This window comes from Nymphaea colorata, unplaced genomic scaffold, assembly GCF_008831285.2.
Source record: "Nymphaea colorata isolate Beijing-Zhang1983 unplaced genomic scaffold, ASM883128v2 scaffold0001, whole genome shotgun sequence".
Taxonomy (NCBI): domain Eukaryota; kingdom Viridiplantae; phylum Streptophyta; class Magnoliopsida; order Nymphaeales; family Nymphaeaceae; genus Nymphaea; species Nymphaea colorata.
In genome coordinates, this window is record NW_022204507.1 from 6,114,714 (window position 1) to 6,133,397 (window position 18,684).

An 18,684-nucleotide genomic window follows, 5' to 3' on the forward strand; every position below is an offset into this window, starting at 1 on the left:
TTTGATCTTCCACTAAGAACCAAGCGAGCAGCCTTCACAAAACTCAAATAGTTAGCACCATTGAGTGGGGCGGAGGTAATTTTCAGGGTATTATGCTCGGTGGACTTGGCTCCCATGAAGGTTTCATCTCCTTGATTTGAGCTAGCAGCGTCGGCCATGATATTGGCACTGCGGATTCCCAGCTGAAGACAGTCTGGGTTGCAGGCGAGTCTCTCTATTGCAGGAGGTCGCAGGGTTCTTTAGAAACCTGTCACACTTGTAAATTCTGTATCTCTTCACAGGATTGTCCAAAAAATCTGAAAATTGGATAAAAAATACTAGACACGTGCCCAAATCCAACGCCTCCTTACTCGACCTCTGAATTGCATGCAGTCAAAAACACGCTTCAGAGAAGGTCATGGCTGGAATGCCCTGTCTGGTGGGGTTTGTAAAGCAGAAACTAGAGACAGAGTTGCTCCCTCAAATTTACCAACCATAATCATCCATTACCTCACAACAACTTGCACAAAGCGTTCAAGCTCCTCAACAGACTGATGCTCGCCGAAGATGTCCTAAATGGTGGCCATCAAGTAGGAGACCCTGACAAGTTGCATCCTGTACTGTGAGAACTGTGGCTCATGCATCTTCCCCACCGCCATAAAGTAGCTCTCCACCAGCCTATCTCTGGGGAAGCTAATGTGATAGCCCAAGCCCATGTCCCTCCACCACCTGCAAACACCCAAAACAAAGGACTCATGGTTGATTATTAGTGGACCCAATGATGCAAACCAGCAACAATGTAACATACATGATATTCGTTACTGATATACATATATACATAGAATGACATTAGTTGCTGCATTATTATCATCTATTAACCAAGTTATTTAGGCAAAAGTTCAAGAATGAATTGTACCCAGATAACTCCCTGAGCTCTCTTTGGTGGATTGTCCGCACCATGTTGAAGTCCAGCCTAGCAAACTCATGCAGCACTTGGCTTCTGCGGTCCGTCCTCTCGAATGTCTCAACATACACTTGGTTCTCGACCCACTTGGTTCTCGACCCTGTGAATCCTTCTGTGGAGCGGAACCTGCAGAGTACGCTGTACCTCTCGAGACATCCTCTGGTCCATGCGGCTTATCCTTGCTCTAAGATGCTCTGAATAGAAGGCCATAGCTTCTTCCAACACAGTTTCTCCTTCACAGGCTAGTTGTGATGCTTTGTAGAGGCCCAGCAACCCTCTCACGTCCTCACGAAGATTCTCAGAGAACCGGCCAGACTGTTCCCTAAATCTACTAAATCACTCTACGAAATGCAAAAAGAAACTTTGATGGTTAGTGTCAAATAACACATTTGTAATAGACAGTCTAGATTAAGAACTAATAATTGAGTCAATATTTTGGAATTAACGCATGTCTATATATATATGTATACCTGCATAAACATTATAGCCATGTTGCTCCAGAATTGTAAACCAAAGTGAAGAAGAGTAGAGGTCGTCAAATCCTCTAGTGCTCGTGCATATGGCATCTAGTGATCGCCGGATCTCACTCTCAAAGTGATAGGCCACACCTAAACGTTCGAGTGAATCGATGAGCTCCAACTGAGCCACTTGCTCAGTTGTAGATGTTATAAGTTGTCGGATTTCTCTTCTCAATTCTTCAACTCTGGTCCTTTGTGTTTCGATCTGCTTTCATTTTCATGTCCTTGAAATAGGATCACATCATAATACCAAAATAAACAAAATAATAGTCAGATCTGAGGTATGGAAAATTGCTGATGTTGCGGGCTGATAATGGACTGGATGAAGTCATAGTTCCTTGTACTTGGCTGGTATCTGGAAGGCCTCCTTTGAGCAGCAGACCTACCGCAGCCCTCAGCCCTTGGCTCACATCTCACAAGGGTGGTGCTCCATGGCTTGAACCCAGCCTTGCTATTTGGAGCAAGCTTGGGGGAAGTAACAAAAGGAGTGGAAAAGGAGGCAAGATGAGCAGCCATTAGAACAGTGTGTATTTGTTGTTGAATGCTGAAGGCTTTCACTGCCTCTCGAATGACTTAGCTCAGTATTGGTTTGCTAGTTTATATAGAGCTGCTTCCGAGTGTGCATTGCGTGTCTATAATGGTTAGAAAATTTTAATTAGGTTCAATCTCTTAAAATATGACACCGCCCAAGCCATAATTATTTGGTACTTTTATTTATTGATAGTATGCATTCTTTCTTCAAGTTTTTGATATGCACTATAATCTGACACTTATTAGCAAATGTTCACCACTTAAAACCATTTTTATTAAAGACCATGTTTCTTTTTTACAAGTATTTGAGTAATTGCACCCCTTCACCTTTAAATGGTGCAACTTGCCGTTTCAACAATATTATGAACAAGGTTTGCTAGCTTATAAAGAGCTGCATCCAAGTGCATATTGCATGTCTATAACTTTTAAAGAATTTTAATAAAATTCAATCTCTTAAAAATATGGTATTTGCATAAGCTATAAATGTTTGATGTTCTTTTCTTTCTATATAAATAGAATGCATTAAACTATGACACTTGCCTAAGCCATAATTATTTGGTACTTTTATTTTCATATAGATAGAATGCATTCTTTCTTCACGTTTTTGATATGCATTATAATCCGACACTTATTTGCTAATGTTCGCCACTTAAAACCATTTTTATCAAAGACTATGTTTATTTTTTACATGTATTTGAGTAATTGCATCCCTTCACCTTTAAGTAATTGCACCCCTTCACCCTTAATGGGTTGGTGTCGGCAGCCAACGCAAGCCAGCCACCATGTGTTTCTTCCATTGTTCCGAGAGAAGCATGTAAGGGAAAAGAGGAAAAAGAAAAGAATGATGAAAACATGTGGCAGACCCAACTATCTCACTACTCGTCATAGAAGCTGCCAAAGGAGAAACAAAGGAAGGAAGGACAAAGCAACCCCTTCAACCACAATTAGGGATGTCAATGGATCATAGTCAAATTGGATTTACCTTTAGCCATATCTAAATCCAAATCTGGAATCCAATTTCACAAACAGAATTTGATTTGTCAGACCCAACTATCTCACTCCTTAGCACTTTTTTAACTATGTTGTTCCCCCAACCACTGTCATGAAAATGATCAATTTCTATTCTGCTGGAGGCCGCAAAGCCAGTTTTCTCTGCTATCTAAACTTATAGACATGATTTTAAATTTGGTAAGAAACAACACACACACACACAAATATATATACATTAAGTTAATCATATTTTGGATGGTTATAATGTTTTTAATAATCTAAAAATGAATGGCTCTTTTAACATCAAAATTTGGAACATTGTAGAAAAGAACAATTCTTTCATGAAAATAACTTGAACCGAAACATGATTTTTATAAATTTAGTATTAATTATATACATATTAGGAGGTTCACATTTTATTTAAAATATCTTTTAATATAAATTTGAGAGGTATGGTTTTATCCCTTAGCGAAGTGGTATGGTGTGTGTGTGTGTGTATTAATGACATTAGGGATGGGGTACAGACGCTTCAGACTTACGATCTCAACTATTAACTACTAAAATACTCTTAAGATAATATCTAAAAGATTAGATTGTTATAGAAAAAAAATGTTTTGAACATTGCATTTGGATGTATATAATTGTCCACTTTATGCGAATCTTAACATTATGAGAAAGGTTAGGATATGGCTGTTGGATTCAATATGTATTTTTGCAACCGAGTCCAATATCATCTTCTGGTCTCTTTCTATCTCTCTCTCCCTCTCTCACACACACACACATATTACTTTATGTGAATCTTAACATTATGAGAAAAGTTAAGATATGGCTGTTGGATTCAATATGTATTTTTGCAACCGAGTCCAACATGAACTTTATGCTAAATGAATTTGGATTTCAGATCATATATGTAAATTATTTGTACATAATACAATAAATGAAATAAAAGATTAACAAGAAATCTGGCAAGTCCGAAAGGGGGAACTCTAGGGGTTGTAGAAGGCTTGGTTTTAGGGATTTTTCTACCAGATTTATTTAGGAGCAAGTAAATTAAGAAATTGAATTTCTTCTTTAACACAACCAATAAAAAATGTGCCGATGAGTATTTTTCTCATGTATTCTAGTATTATAACAGATCACCCCACGATTGATTGGAATTAAAGTTAAAGTGAATGAAGAAAATATAATAAACTGGAGAGAGAAAAGATGCAGCAATATGAACTTGGCTAGTCTGGAAGAGAAGAAGAATACAGTGTAAGGAATTGACGAAACAGCGTGAAAGGACTGAAGCCAATGAGTAACAACTGACAGAATTGAGGAAGGAATTTCTTGAGCCATCAAGGGCCGAATTTCTTCTGTAACTTGATTATGTCAGCGCTCTACCACTCTCAAGAGTATAATGTGGTGGTGGTGGTGATCAAATGGTCCCACCTGCTCAATTTGAATTTTACGTGCAGTTTTTTGCCTATATTGTTCGCATCCTTCTGAAAATTGCTTCTCTTACTCTGCCCTTCAATCTACCGACAAACTGGGAGTGGGGTTGCTGGAGATGGGGGCAGTAATAGATGCTCTTGTGCAAACAGCCATTTATACTACAACCAATTTGTAGAAAGAGACGAAATATTACATCTTGAATGCCAAAGATGATCAGAAGAAGCTCCAAAGGATCCTGAAAATCTTCCAAAAGGCCATCAAAGATGTTGATCGAGTCCTTTTTCGGGAAGGAGTGTGACGGAGAACTCGAGTTTGAGCTCAAGGATGTTCATTATGATGCCGAGGACATCATCGAAGGAAATTGAAGCAAAATTGAGGCCACCAAGAGGGATCAGGTACGGAAGCGGTCTTTGACCACTGCACTCTTCCTATTATGAAGATGTTTCTTTTCGTTAACAACTTGGTAACAAAATCAAGAAAATCAATGAAAGGCTTGATAAAATAAAGAATGATTGGGACATGGTGGATAGGCTCAAAACAACACCAAAAGGGGGTGGTAAGGATGAACATGACAACCCAAAGAGGCAACCCATCAGATAGGTGTACACCTGCCCATAGGCAGGGAGAATATTAAAAAGGTGTTAGTAGAAATGCTCTCGTCGAATGACTTTTGTAGTAAGACTGAGAAGGGTGGTGCTTCTATTATCTCCATTGTTGGAAAGGGAGGGATGGATAAAATGACTCTTGCAAACAAGGAATTTAATGAAGTTGAACGACAGTTCGGGGAATGCAGGTGGTCGGTTTGTGTTTCAGGAAGAGCAAACCATACGGATTTGGTGTGGCAGATATTAAGGGAAGGGTGCAAGAGTTCTGGAGAAAACACTGATTGTTCCTTGACAGACTTATGCAGTGGGGAGCAAAATTTTGATTACCAGTAGAAAGAAATATGTGTCGGAGGGGATGGGTGCTTTCTATAAGCATGAATTACAAGAATTTAATTTCCACCAAAGTTGGTACTTGTTTCTGAAGGAGGTTTTAAGAGAAGGCCAAACCGAAGAAGATTCGGTGACGCATAAGATCAAATTTGTTGGAGAGGGAATAGTAAAGAAGTGTGGTGGGTTGCCACTTGTGATTAAGATGGTGGGGTCCATGATCCGCACCAAGAAAATGAGTAGGGAGGACTGGAAGTCAGTCGTGGATAGTAAGATATGGGAATGGAAGACTCCTGCAGCCTCATCATCGTCCACTGAAATAGGTGACGATATTCTTCCAGGTCTCATGCTGAGCTACGATGACTTGCCATATTATTTGAAGAGTTTTTTTGTGTATTGCTGCATTTATCCAAAGGATTATGAGATTGAAAGGGAGACATTGATCATGCATTGGGTGGCACTTGGATTGATTGAGGTTGGCATGGATGTTAAAGCAACAACAAACCAATACATTGAAGATTTGATAAGGCGGTGTTTGATTGAAGAAATTGATTTGAAGACCATCAAATTGCATGACATTTTGCTTGACCTTGCCTTATATATAGGTGGAAGGGAATATGGCCATGCCTCTACTACTGAGCACACCCACCATGTCATTACTTGGTGTACACGATGCAGAGGCACACAAGCATAATACCTTGGAAACAGCAAATAAGGTGTGAACATTGTTGGCTGATTCCAATTCTTATTTGCAGGTTTATATTGAACACTTGACCAATTTCAAGTGGTTGAGGGTGTTGTCATTGAGGGGATGCGAAATGGATGAGCTGCCAAAGTCCATTGAATACCTTTCACATGAACAAACTACAGGGGGAATTGTCAATACAAGGGTTGGGGGGTCAAGAAAAGCTATTGATTGTGCAAGACATGCACGATTTCTTAAGGAGAAGCATGGCATAATTAGTTTGGAATTCTACTTCGGAATTACTGGAGGTGTTTCTGAACAGAGTGGTACTTCGGAACAGAGTAATGACGAACAGAGTGGTGCACTAGAGGCCACTTTGGCTGGAGTGCTTGGAGATATGTGATTATAAAGGAAAGATGGCAGTTTGGCATTTGAATACTGAGCACACCAAGCTACATTCACTAAATCTGGAAAGATGCCATTTATGGGGAAAACTAATAAGCATTACCTCGTTGAAAGTACTAAATGTCATCAATTGCCCAGCACTATGTGAAATAGCTAGCACGCCTGCCTTGGAGTCGTTGAAGGTGGAGGAATGCTGCAGCCTATATCAATTACCTCATCACATGCCTGCTCTCAAGTGGTTGGACGTGGCACTTTGTGGCAGCCTAGAGCAATTGCCTCATCACAAGCCTGCTCTCAAGTCGTTGATGGTGTGGGCACGTGATAGCCTAAAGGCTCTTGTTAAAATGCCTGCCTTGGAGTCATTGGAGGTGAGTTATTGTGACGGCCTAGAGCATTTACATGACATGTCTGCTCTCAAGTCATTGATGGTGCGGAGATGTGATAAGCTGAAGACTCTAGCTGACATGCCTGCCTTGCAGTCGTTGGAGGTAGAATTTTGTGACAGCCTAGGGTAATTATATCATGACGAGCCTACTCTCAAGTCGTAGAAGGTGTACGGACCTAATAGCTTGAAGGCTCTTGTTAATGTTCCTTTACTTGAGGAGTTGATGGTGGAAGGTTTGCTCAACTGGGAAGGGTGGCCAGCAGAAGGATTAGGGGAAACAACATTGACTTCAATGCCAAGGTTAAGAGAGGCGAATTTTATGAATTGTCCAAAGATGCAGACAGACGGCTTGCTTGATGCTCTATTGGAGCTGGCGGGGCATGATGGTTAAGTGACTCAGCTCCAAAGTCTGTCAGTGTGTTTTTGCCTAAGTGCAAGATTGGGATGGAAATTCCTTGAGCTACTCCCCAACCTCATTGAGTTAATGTTGGATCCAGACTCAGCAGTACTACTTTCATAGCCATTGCCATCGGAGGTATCAACATTTCAACCCTCCCTCAAGTCTCTATCTTTGAGCGACACCAATGTTGATGAGGTCAAATTGTGAAGGGTGCCTCAGTGCTTGTGGGGTCTCTCCTAACTGGAGACATTGTACCTAAACTATTTCTATGAGGACATCAGCTTCCGAGGCCACTGGCAATGCCTCCCAAAACTGAGATACGTAGAGCTTCAATACTTCCCCAGTCTGAAGTCTCTGGTGGACATTACTACCCACCAAAATGAAAATGATGCAGTAGCAACAACATGTCCCATTGATGCAAAGGAACAGGTCACCTGCCTCTTGAAGCTTGAAAAGTTAGTAAATTACTTTTGTCCAGTACTCCATCTGCTGCAGGATCTCAGGGACCATCATGGGGAAAGGTTATCCATCCTTGGCTAAAGTGGTGGAGGTGCTGTTATATCATGTTACGAAACCTTTTCTGTTTCGTTGGCTGAAGCCTTCTGTATTTACATATGTCCTGCACTTGATCTGCCGCAGGAGTTAAGATGCCATCTTGGAGGAAAGGTAACAATTATCCGATATGTTTTAGTGTTTAACATAGGTGAGAGATTGTAACTATATATTTTTTTGGTCAAGTATGAATCTTTTGCATTTCGTCGGCTCTTTTTTTCTCTCCCTTGTTTGATTTAGGTCTTGTACATTTTTTATGTCATGTTTTCCATCTGCAAAAGTAGAGTGAATCTGTAAAAATCAATAGATTGCAACTGCTTTCAGCAAACATGGCAGAAGTCAATAGGACTTGGTCATGTTGGTGTGTTTCACTGAGAATATCAGCCTGGGAGGCCACAGGAAATGCCTCCCGGAACTGAGAAAGCCAGTTCTTTTTTACTTCCCCAATCTCAAGTCTTCTGTTGGCCGCAAATAGTATTACTCCTCAACAAAATGATGCGGTAGTAACCACATTTCTCACGGATAAACAGGAACAGATCGCCTTCTTGTAGAAGCTTAAATGGTAGAGCAGCTAAGAGAGCTAAGAGAGCCTCTTGGAAAAAGGTTTACAATTACTGAAATATTTTAATTTGTAAAAAATCGGTGACAGATTGAAACTAATTCTTTTTTTGTTAAACATGAATGTTTTTTGCTTTTTGTCGGCTCTTTTCTTTCCCTCCCTTCCTTTATTTAGGACCTGTAAAATTTTTATGCCATGTTTTCCATTTTCTCTTTCACCCACCAAACATTGGGTCAATTAGTTCTTAGTCGATCCAACCACCATTTAGTTTTTATGCATCCGCATAATATTTTTCTTCCTTTATTTTCTTGACTGTCACATCATGACAGAATGGACAGTCTTAGTATGTATGTATATATATATATATATATATATATATATACATATAGTTACAAATCTGTTGGATCCTTATCCAAAACCTGTATGGTTGTTATCAGAGATGCTCACTTCCTATTGTATTGCTGAGTCCTCCACCTAAGGCTAATATTGGCAAATATTAAAATCTCTAAGTAAGTGGGCTTGTATTCTTAACTCTTGAGAAGATGCACTAGCCAGCACTATATACATTCCTTCACAATCATTTGTAGCTCATGCATTTTAAAATTTCCTTTTAATTCAGGGGGATATATTGAAATATTAAAATTTTAAATCTTTTGCAATGTGTAAGGTTCTAAGAAATCACACCAACATGTCCATGTGAAGCTTTTTGGCATCGCTTGTTTTATAAGGAAGCAGGCCCTAATGATTGGATGTCTTCTCTCTTGGCACATGTTTTGATGATTTTAATACACCAATTCCAGAATTTTAGTTCTTTCTCTATCAAACACATAATTTCCAATTTTAAAATCAAAGTTCCAGACTATCAAGGGGAAACTAGAGTTGGAAGTTTCATTCCAATTCTAGTTGAAGGTGAAATTTTGTTTCTATAACACAAGGTCATCATAGCCCCCTTAAACTTAGTCCTCTAAGGCTTTCTAGAAGTGTTTATGGCATCATTGAAGGTGGTTCCACGAAAAGTTATAGGTGGCTATTCAGTTCCATGAAAACATATGCCACGCAAGGTTGGGGAGAGAATGGAACTGCTTTTAAAAAGATACAAATGGCACCACATGTTCCCTTCAATTTGTCACATTGACATTTTGTCCTTGTGAAGAGAGAGAGGGACTGAAGGAGGGGGGGGGAGAAACCCCTTGTTTTCATGGTTTTACCATAGAATTTGTTCTTATTGGTGTGCAACTTTGTGAATAAGTGGAAATTTTTAAGTTGTTTGCTCATTTTACTTACAGCACTAAAAAGAATATCTTGGTACTACAGGACAATCATTACAAACTTTGTATCACATGAAAACCAATTTTCCTTTCAACTTGTGGTAACAACTTTTGCTTTGGTGTCATACATGAACTAAATGAGTTGACGTGAACAAGTTTTAAAAAATAAGTTAGGCCATAAATCAGTTAAGCAAGTTAAGGGAGTCAAGCTCGAGCTTGATGTTGTATAATCAAGTCGAGCTCAAGAGGGACAAGCTTGGGCTCGACTCATGTGCAGCCCTACATGGTGATGCAATGTCGTTGCTACAAGTTTAGGCATCCCAAACATTTTTATTAACATTATAATAGATAACAAAAGACAAGATACCTGAGCTAGAACAAAACAAAAAAGAAGAGACATAAACCTCAAATAGAAAGATAGAAACTACAACTAACAAAAAAGAAGGTGGGCATAAAACCAACCTCACTGCACAAAAGGATTACAGCCTCATTGAAATTGATTGTTGACGGCAAATACATCAGCTACAAAAAGGAAATTTTCTGCACACCATTTCACCACATACAGACATTTTCTGCACACCATTTTACCACATACAAGCATTTTCTGCACACCATTTCACCACAAACAGATTGACCGCAAAACCTTGTAGTAAGGAGGAAAGATCACCTCTTGATATTTCCACCTTATACCAGCTATCATATCCTTAAATCATTGGAGACACTCCATTCGAGACCACTCAGAATCAGATTGGCATGATGCATAGTAGAATTTCTTTGTTTCCTTACGTTCCAAAAGAGTACATGTAAGCATAAACACAGCGTATTGTAACCCATTTATTTGAAAGAGCATTTGAACCACTGTGGTATAACTTTTTGAATAGAGTTATGCACTTCTAGCCATGACCGCTCCCCCCTCATATTTTGGAAAAAATATGATACTTATATTTCTAAACATTTTTAATTTGGGCTATGTAAAAATTTTGAAAAATATTGTTCAGTACTTGTGTATGTTTTGCAAATACTATTCTACCCTTCCTAAAAAAATTGCTGGCTTCGCCCTTGTATCTAGGGTCTTCTATTTTTTATTTCATGTCCATTTCATCTAAAGTTAATGAAATTATGATTACCCCAATCCTCACACCAAATTTTCACCTTTACTGTAACCCAAACACTGCTAAATTAAGTAACAAACCTCTTCTCATCCCCAAAAGGCAGCTTTTCCATATACAGGAGAAATAAGCATTACTTTATAGTGTTCACAAGCGCCCATTCAAGTATTAGTGTCTGACCAAAAGAGTACATAAGGAGTTGGTGACATCAAGAAGGCCAAGACCACCTTCTTGTATCGGAGCAAGCAGACTTCCAACTAAGTAAGTGATGTTTCCAAATATGATGACAATCCCCCCAAATAAAATGACAATTTATTCTCTATAAAGTTCAGTACCATAAGTGGAAGTCTAAATGCTCTCACCCAACAACCCAACTTCCTGCAGAACATGCTTCTCATATAAGTAAGTGGATGGTCCACCCTTCTACAAAGCTTCTGACATAAGTCAGGGGTGAGAGTACCAACAAATAATGGAACCCAAATAAGTAAAGGGAAGTTGAGACAACTGTCAATCAAATCGGTTTGCAATGACGATTGTGCTGTCAAGAACATTAAAATGAATAAAAAATGAAATGAATTTATAGTCAAACCTGCTTTGGAAGTGAAATCAGGTAAAACTTGGTTTAAAGAAGAAGTGGATTTTCACAACAGCCCAAAAAAATAAAAGGATGTCATTTGCAAAGAAGAAGCGCCACAGGTAAGAAGTAAATTGAGAAAGTCATTTTAGGAGCTTCCTGTCCTGTAAAACTCGCCATTGGAGGTTTTCAGAGAAAACTTTCATAACACAACAACAGTAAACAAAAGTGGAGAGAGAGGGTGCATTTGTCATCGGCCTCCTTGGCAAAAAAAAGTGGTTCCCTCCCTTCTTAAAGGTGACAACTAAGGAAGCAGTAGAAACATAAGTAATAATTTTCCTCACCCAATCTTCACTGGATCCCAAAAAAGGAAGACCAAGGTGAAGGAAAGACCATCTCACTTTGCCATAAGCATTTGGAATATATAATTTGAGGAGAAAAAATTGTTCTATATGCCCTTAACCAAGCTATTGACCGTTTCAAGTGCAAGGTGCATGGTTGGTGAATAAATCTACTGGAAAGATCAGATGCCCTCGTTCTGAGCCAATAATTGTGCTAAAACAATCTTCATTATCTCAGCCGTCAACTTATCAACTAGTTGTATATCAAATTGCACAATGATGTAGGTCAAGACTTTAATATCCATAATGACAAGAAATTAAAAATCAATATCATCTGTGTTGCATTTGCCTATCTTACAAGTTCGTTTGAGATGAAGAAATTTCTCACCACTAGTGCTGCATATTTTGCATCCCAAAATTTCTTTTGGTTCACCAATGAGAATTTGTTCAGCAAAGTGGAGAAGGGTCCACCAGCCATCAGTACGAGGCTTAGTTTTTCTGGCACATTGTTCATTCTTGGTGCATTTCCATATTCATTTAAGCATTATTCTCCACTTAAATGCAGTTTGGGGCATGGTAAAGATTTCATATTGTTTTAGAAATTTTAAATTTTATAAAGCAAAAAATGATATAAGACTCAATCCTTAAAATAAGAAAACTATTTGTGAGGCATTGGAAAGGAGAGTTCTATATTTTTTTTTATAAAATGGTAGGAGATATGTTTTAGAAGAAATAATCTTAACTAATGAATCATTTGATTTGGAAAAATCATTTGAAATAATGCCTCACAAACAGTGATTACCATCATGGGTACTGCACTCTGCTAAACACTGAACGCTCTCTCCCACTCGCATGCTGGTTATTGCGAAATCTGGCCTGAGGGAGTTAAATGCCTTTTCATTGGCTTGAATTTGATTGAGGCAATGAGGTGGGTATTTGGTCCTGCCACCCTAGGTAGGCCCCACACGAGTCCAGGCAGCATGGTTAAAATTAAAAAAAAAAGAAAAGAGTGAAAATTTCATATTTTTCTAACGGCAAAATGACCATTTTGTAGAATGAATTTGGCTCCGGTTTTGACAATTTTGGGTCCGCTTGAATCTTAATAAATTTTTCCCGAACCAGGAAGGGTTCAGGTCGATGTCAAATGCCCGAATTAAGGATTGAATTTGTGTTTTCAGTCAAGTTTTAGATTTTATAAAGCGAAATTGAGACCCAAGGTGAGGGGAGTTTGTGTGCGTGCTCAGGGATCCAACTTGAAATATAATGCTGGAGGTTGGTTCTCGGGCTTCGTTTTTTATATTTGGATAAAAAATTTGGGTTGGATCTAGGTTATGGTTTGTGCATTGAATTTGGATATGTATATATATATATGTATATATATATATATATATTTGTTTTGGATTGTGATCTGGATTTTGACTCTATTTTTGGATCTTGGATTGGTTTTTGGATACAGGCTATATTTTTGGATCTAATGCTTAGTTTTCGATCTGAATTTGGCACAATTTTCGATCTAAAGCTTAGATTTGGATTCAGATCTGGGGCTCAATTTTGTATCTGGATCTTAAATTTGGGTCTAGATATGGATCTATGGATCCATTTTTTCATTAAATCATGGATTGGATCAAATATGAGTCCAAGGCTCTTCAATCTAGACTACGTGGATCTAGATATTGACGGAGGGCTCTTTTGCAATCTAGAAGTGTTATTTGGATCCAAATATGGGTCCTGGGATCTGATTTCGATTTACATCTAGGATTTGGATCCAGATATGGGTCTAGGGTCTTGTTTTCAGTCTCTTTATGAACTTTTGGACTGAATCCCTGTCTGAATGTGGATTTGAATTACAAAATGTGTCTAGATTTGGGCTGTGCTTGAGTCCAAACTTCTGAAATTAGATCTAAATGGGTCCTAAATCAAGTAGACAATATAATCAGATAAGAAATTGATCAAAATTAAGGAAAATCAAGGTGTTTGCAGCCAGCAATCTTTGATATTTTGTTGTAAACTCACCATAAAATGTTCAAAAAGTGCTGATAACCCCAAACAACGGTTGGATCTATCCTCCACCACTGGCAAGACAATCACGTGGTGGTGGAGCTAATTAAATGGACCCACTCACTCAACTTGATATTTATGAGGGGAGTGCCTAAGTATACAAGTCAACCATAATTTTCTGCAGCAGCCTCATCTTTATCATCTGTTCTTGCTTTGCCATTCTTTCCCTCCCTATCCTACATTCCCCTATCCCCAATACTCATACCAAATTTTCACCTTCTTACCATTACCCAAACACCGCTAGATTATGTAACAAACCTCTTCTCGTCCCCAAAAGGCAGCTTTTCGATATCAATGAGAAATGAGCTTTAGTTTACAGGGTTCACAAGCTCCAATTCAAGTATTGGTGTCGGACCAAATGAGCCCGCAAGGAGTTGGAGATTCTAGCATGAAAAGTTCTAGTAAAGAAAACACAGGAAATGTCAATCGGAAATATCGATGGAAAACCCTGTTGAATAGGTAGGGTTAGACCAGGGATAACATGAACAAGCATTTGAGCTTCTGTCAATAGCCTTTTTGTGTCCATTGTATATGCAAAAAAAATGGTATTACATGCACAACTCTTAGTATCACAGTGCAAGACATTTATCGTAGCTTCCGCAAGAGTACATAGGCTCAACAAAGGGGAACTGCATCCCCAAGGGGGTTGGTGCCTTAGGCAGGTGGGGGCTGGTAGACTGCTAGTTTCCGTTTTGAATCCCCACTGTGTCAACTCCCTGTGCTGAAAAGGTAGGCACCGCTATGAAAATTGATCCATAATGTGGGCACCTTTACCAAGGAACCAAAAGCAGACTTGGACTTTATGGGGACTTCATTGTAAAAAATGACTTCTAATACTCATTCTGCTTTCCCAAATAGGAGAAACACAAAACGTTTTTACCAATATTCTGATTTTATTTGATGAATTTAACAAGTTAAAACTATGGGAAGCCCCATACGAACCAAGAGGTACATGTCCACTCTTCATTTCTTCAAATCTCATTACATGTCTTTATCGTTGCAGCCAGTGGTAGAGCCAAAAATTTCTGGTTGAGGGGCACTTGAAGTGTAAGATTCAAATCTTAAGGGACACTGATATGTAAAAACCTGAAAATTAATGAAGTTTTTGTATGTAAATAGAATAATTCTTTTGGGTTGGTGTGGGCAAGTGCGCACACTAGCAATAATGTAGCTCTGCCACTAGGACACAGTAGCTAAGCTTTCACTATGGTCTACATGCTATGCATCCCCATCTTTGGCTGCTGTAAATATAATTTTTTGTTAATACAAGTCCAGAGCCTAACTCCCACCATCTTCCATAGGAAACCTGAGCTGCTAATTACCCAATATCTAGAGATGTCAGCATATCCCATTTGGATCAGATATCTGATCAAACTCTATCGAAAAAAATCAGATATGAAAAAAGAAAATATCTGGTTAATCAGGCTGATCATATTTGTATTTAAGAATGGCATATGATTGGATTCAGATATACATAATATCCTGTCATATTCGGATTCGTTGGATTTATTTTTAAAGAAATATCCTATATCTAATGCTCTTAAATTCTAAAAAAAATGGCTAAATTTGGTTCAAAATTCGGATTCAGATTCAGATATGAATGTAAAAGTCAATTGCGAAATCAGATTTTGAATTTTGGATTCAGATATAAATTTCTTTGTTTTTCAAATATGAATATCCAAAAAAGTGGATACAGTTAAAAGTATATCTGATTTGAATGTGATCTGCTGACATCCCAACTATATCCACATAAATTGTCCAAAGATCAGAAGACAAACATGCAGCCCCTGCGAAATGAATTAGCATGAGATTTGCAATTAGAAGGAATGCAACAGGCAAGCTTAGCATCACAAGGAGGTTCTGATACACTCTTTGTTACGCATATCAATGGCCAAAAAGAGCAGCAAATAAGCCAGATGTGGGCTTGTTAGAGCAGTTTTAGCAGGGTCAACAGCTTTTCAGTGAGGAGTGGACTTGGATTGTGGATCTAGCATTAGGAGCTGCCACCCAGGTTTGCTTGTCTTATGCCATCAGCCATAGGGATGTCAACAGATCAGATTCGAAGAGAATATACTCTTAACCATATGTAGCTGCTTTTTCAAATATTCACGTGTTCATATTTGAATTCTGATTTGAACATGAGTGAATAAAAGTCATATCTAAGTCTGAAATCCAATTTTGCAATCTGAATATGATCTGAATCCAACCTTGCATTCACTTCCAAATCTGAATTTTGAACCAAATCTAGCTGACTTTCAATACATAAGAGTGTTGGATGTATGATATTTGTTTAAAACTAAATCCAATTTGATCAAATATTTACATATATCTGAATCCGAATCCAATAGAATGTCATTTCTTAAATCCAAACCTGATCTGATTTTTCCATTAGACATTATATTTTTTTTCTATAACTGGTTTTTCAGATTGGATTGGTTGGATATCTGATTCAAATCGAATATATTGACTTCCTTACTTAACCAGAAATTCCTATCTCCACCACTGGAAATGGGAGTAAAAAATGCACCATGATGTGCGTGTGATACTACTACTTGATTCTAACCGAGGTGGCCACAGGTATTGGCAGATGATCAATGTTTCAAATCTAGGAAATGAAGAGATCATTCAACCTTCTTTGAAGCACATTTCAGTTTCTTTCCTTCCAAAGTCTAGAGAAGTGAAATCCATAAGAATGGAACTAAGGATGTACCGTCAGCGCGCTCCTCAAGCCAACTTGCTATGCTATGGCATGTCAATTCCGAATAGTTGACTACAATATATTACATCACAGACCAGAAAAAAAAATTGAATGTATAGATAACAATAATTTATGTTTGAAGCAATACTTGACGACTAGACATAGTAGACCACGTAATCACTGGCATTTATTTCTAGATCTTTCTTGCCCATGTACGAAACATTTGCATCCAAATACCCTGAGGTGTTCAAGTGACAGCGGGTTATTGAAATGGAGTTCAAGAGGAATTTTTCCTTCTATGCTAGAGTTTGGAACTCGATTGGATATATAACATTCTTTTCCAATGGCTTCACTCCAAAAAATCTAAGGTACGTTCATGTGCATCATAAGAGCCCGAGCAATATTCAGAAGTTCTCGGTTTTTTCTTTCTGCAATCCCATTTTGCTGAAGCATCCCGGCGTAGGTACATTGGGGCTGTATTCCATACTTCCTCATAAAGTTTTTCAATGCATCATTCACATATTCAGCACCATTGTCAAAGCGAAGCATTTTAATCTTAGAACCATATTAAAGGAGAATGAGGGCCTAGAACTCTTAAAAAATTTTTGGCACTTCACTCTTATTTTTTAGAAAATAACTCCAAGTTACATGAGTCATATGATCAATGAAAGAGACATAGAACTTAAAACTGGCATGAGAGTCCTCTGGATCAGGTCCCCAAACATCCGAGTGAATGAGATCGAATGCTTTTTCAGACCTTTCATGAATCGGCTCGAAGGTGAGGCATGTGAATTTGGCGAATTCGCATGCATTACACGCTTTATTATCATCAATAGTGAGGGAAGGGATGAGGGTATTGAGGTTCCAATCATATATGTGTCCTAATCAAGCATGTCAAATTTGATAGTCCATCCTTTGAGTCTATTTTGATTTGGTGAAAAAACTCAAACTGTCGATATCCAAAGTGTAGAGGTCACCATGGCGTCAGCTGTTACAAATCACCATCTTCGTGCTTGGGTCCTGAAACGTCACATCCTGCTTGGAGAAAACAACTAGGCCATCATAATATTGAGTGATTTTGCTAACAGACATAAGGTTGACAGCAAGCTTAGGAACAAGTAAAGCGGAATTAATCTTTTTCTCAAAGAATGTTTTTCCATTGCCCGCAACAACCGTAGATGACCCATCAGCAGAAAAAATAGAACGGTGAAGATCCTTATTTAGATCAGCAAGTCTTGTGGGATGATTAGTCATGTGATTAGTAGCACCAGTATCAACTATCCAGGATTTATTTTTAGTGGTATAAGGCACAGAACTTAAGTCTTGTGATCAGTAGCTCCAGTATCAACTATCCAGGATTTATTTTTAGTGGCAGTCAATACGGCACAGAACTTACCTTCTGAGACGTCGCCCACTGGTTGGGAAGATACTAGATTTGCTTTAGAGAATTTAAGGAAGAATTTTTCCAGGTCATCTTTGGTGACAAAGTTTGCAAGGTTGACATCTTTGTCTGGGATTGAAGAAGATCCCTTTTGCTTCCCTGGTCACCCAACAAGTTCCCAGCAGCGATCGCGTGTGTGACCCAATTTCCTGCAGAGAGTACACTTAAGTTTGCTGTCATTTTTCTGTGTGTTTGAGTGGTACCTTTGTATGCCTTGATTAGTGCCCGATTGTGAAAGGCACGCCATTCTTTCTTGGCTGTCTTCTATGGGGTCCGTTTTAGGAGGGACTCTCATGACTCTTCGCCATGACACCTCTCTCTGAATCATTTGACAAACAGCATTGAATTTTGGCAGCGGCATAGTATTCAGGATTTGAGTCTTTATGGCTTCATAGTCCTCACTCAATCCAACGAGGACCTTGAAGATTTGATATTCTTCAAAATGCTGTTTGTAAATGACTGGATGAGAGGTCGCTGGTTGATATTGGAGGAGCTCATCATATAGACTCCTGAGTCTCCCAATGTACCGCTGCACATCTTGGTCATGGAGGGTGAGATTGGCAATCTTGCATTGTATCTGGTATACTTGAGCAAGATTATTTTGCTCACTGTAAAGTTCTTTTAGAGCCTCCCATATTCCGTGCGCGGTATCTTGATATGTGAACAGTTTTTCTATGGATGGTTCCATAGAGTTGAGCAGCCATGCTAGAACCACGGCATTCTCTGATTCCCATTCATCATAGTTGGGATCATTAGTGGCTGGAGCTTTGATTTTTCTGTTAACATATCATGCCTTTGATCTTCCACTAAGAACCAAGAGAGCAGCCTTCGCAAAACTCATATAGTTAGCACCATTGAGTG

The 18,684-nt window shown here is 38.7% G+C and overlaps 1 protein-coding gene across 1 annotated transcript in view; it reads right to left on the reverse strand.

Annotated features, from left to right (window-relative positions):
* Positions 1-551: 551 nt before the first annotated feature.
* The window catches only part of LOC116267887 (alpha-terpineol synthase, chloroplastic-like), a gene marked incomplete at its 5' end in the record, with an annotated part of 39,455 nt that continues 21,322 nt past the window's right edge, over positions 552-18,684 (reverse strand). The window contains 1 exon segment of the mRNA XM_050075345.1: positions 552-708. Within this exon segment, the coding sequence (XP_049931302.1) occupies positions 552-708 (157 nt within the window).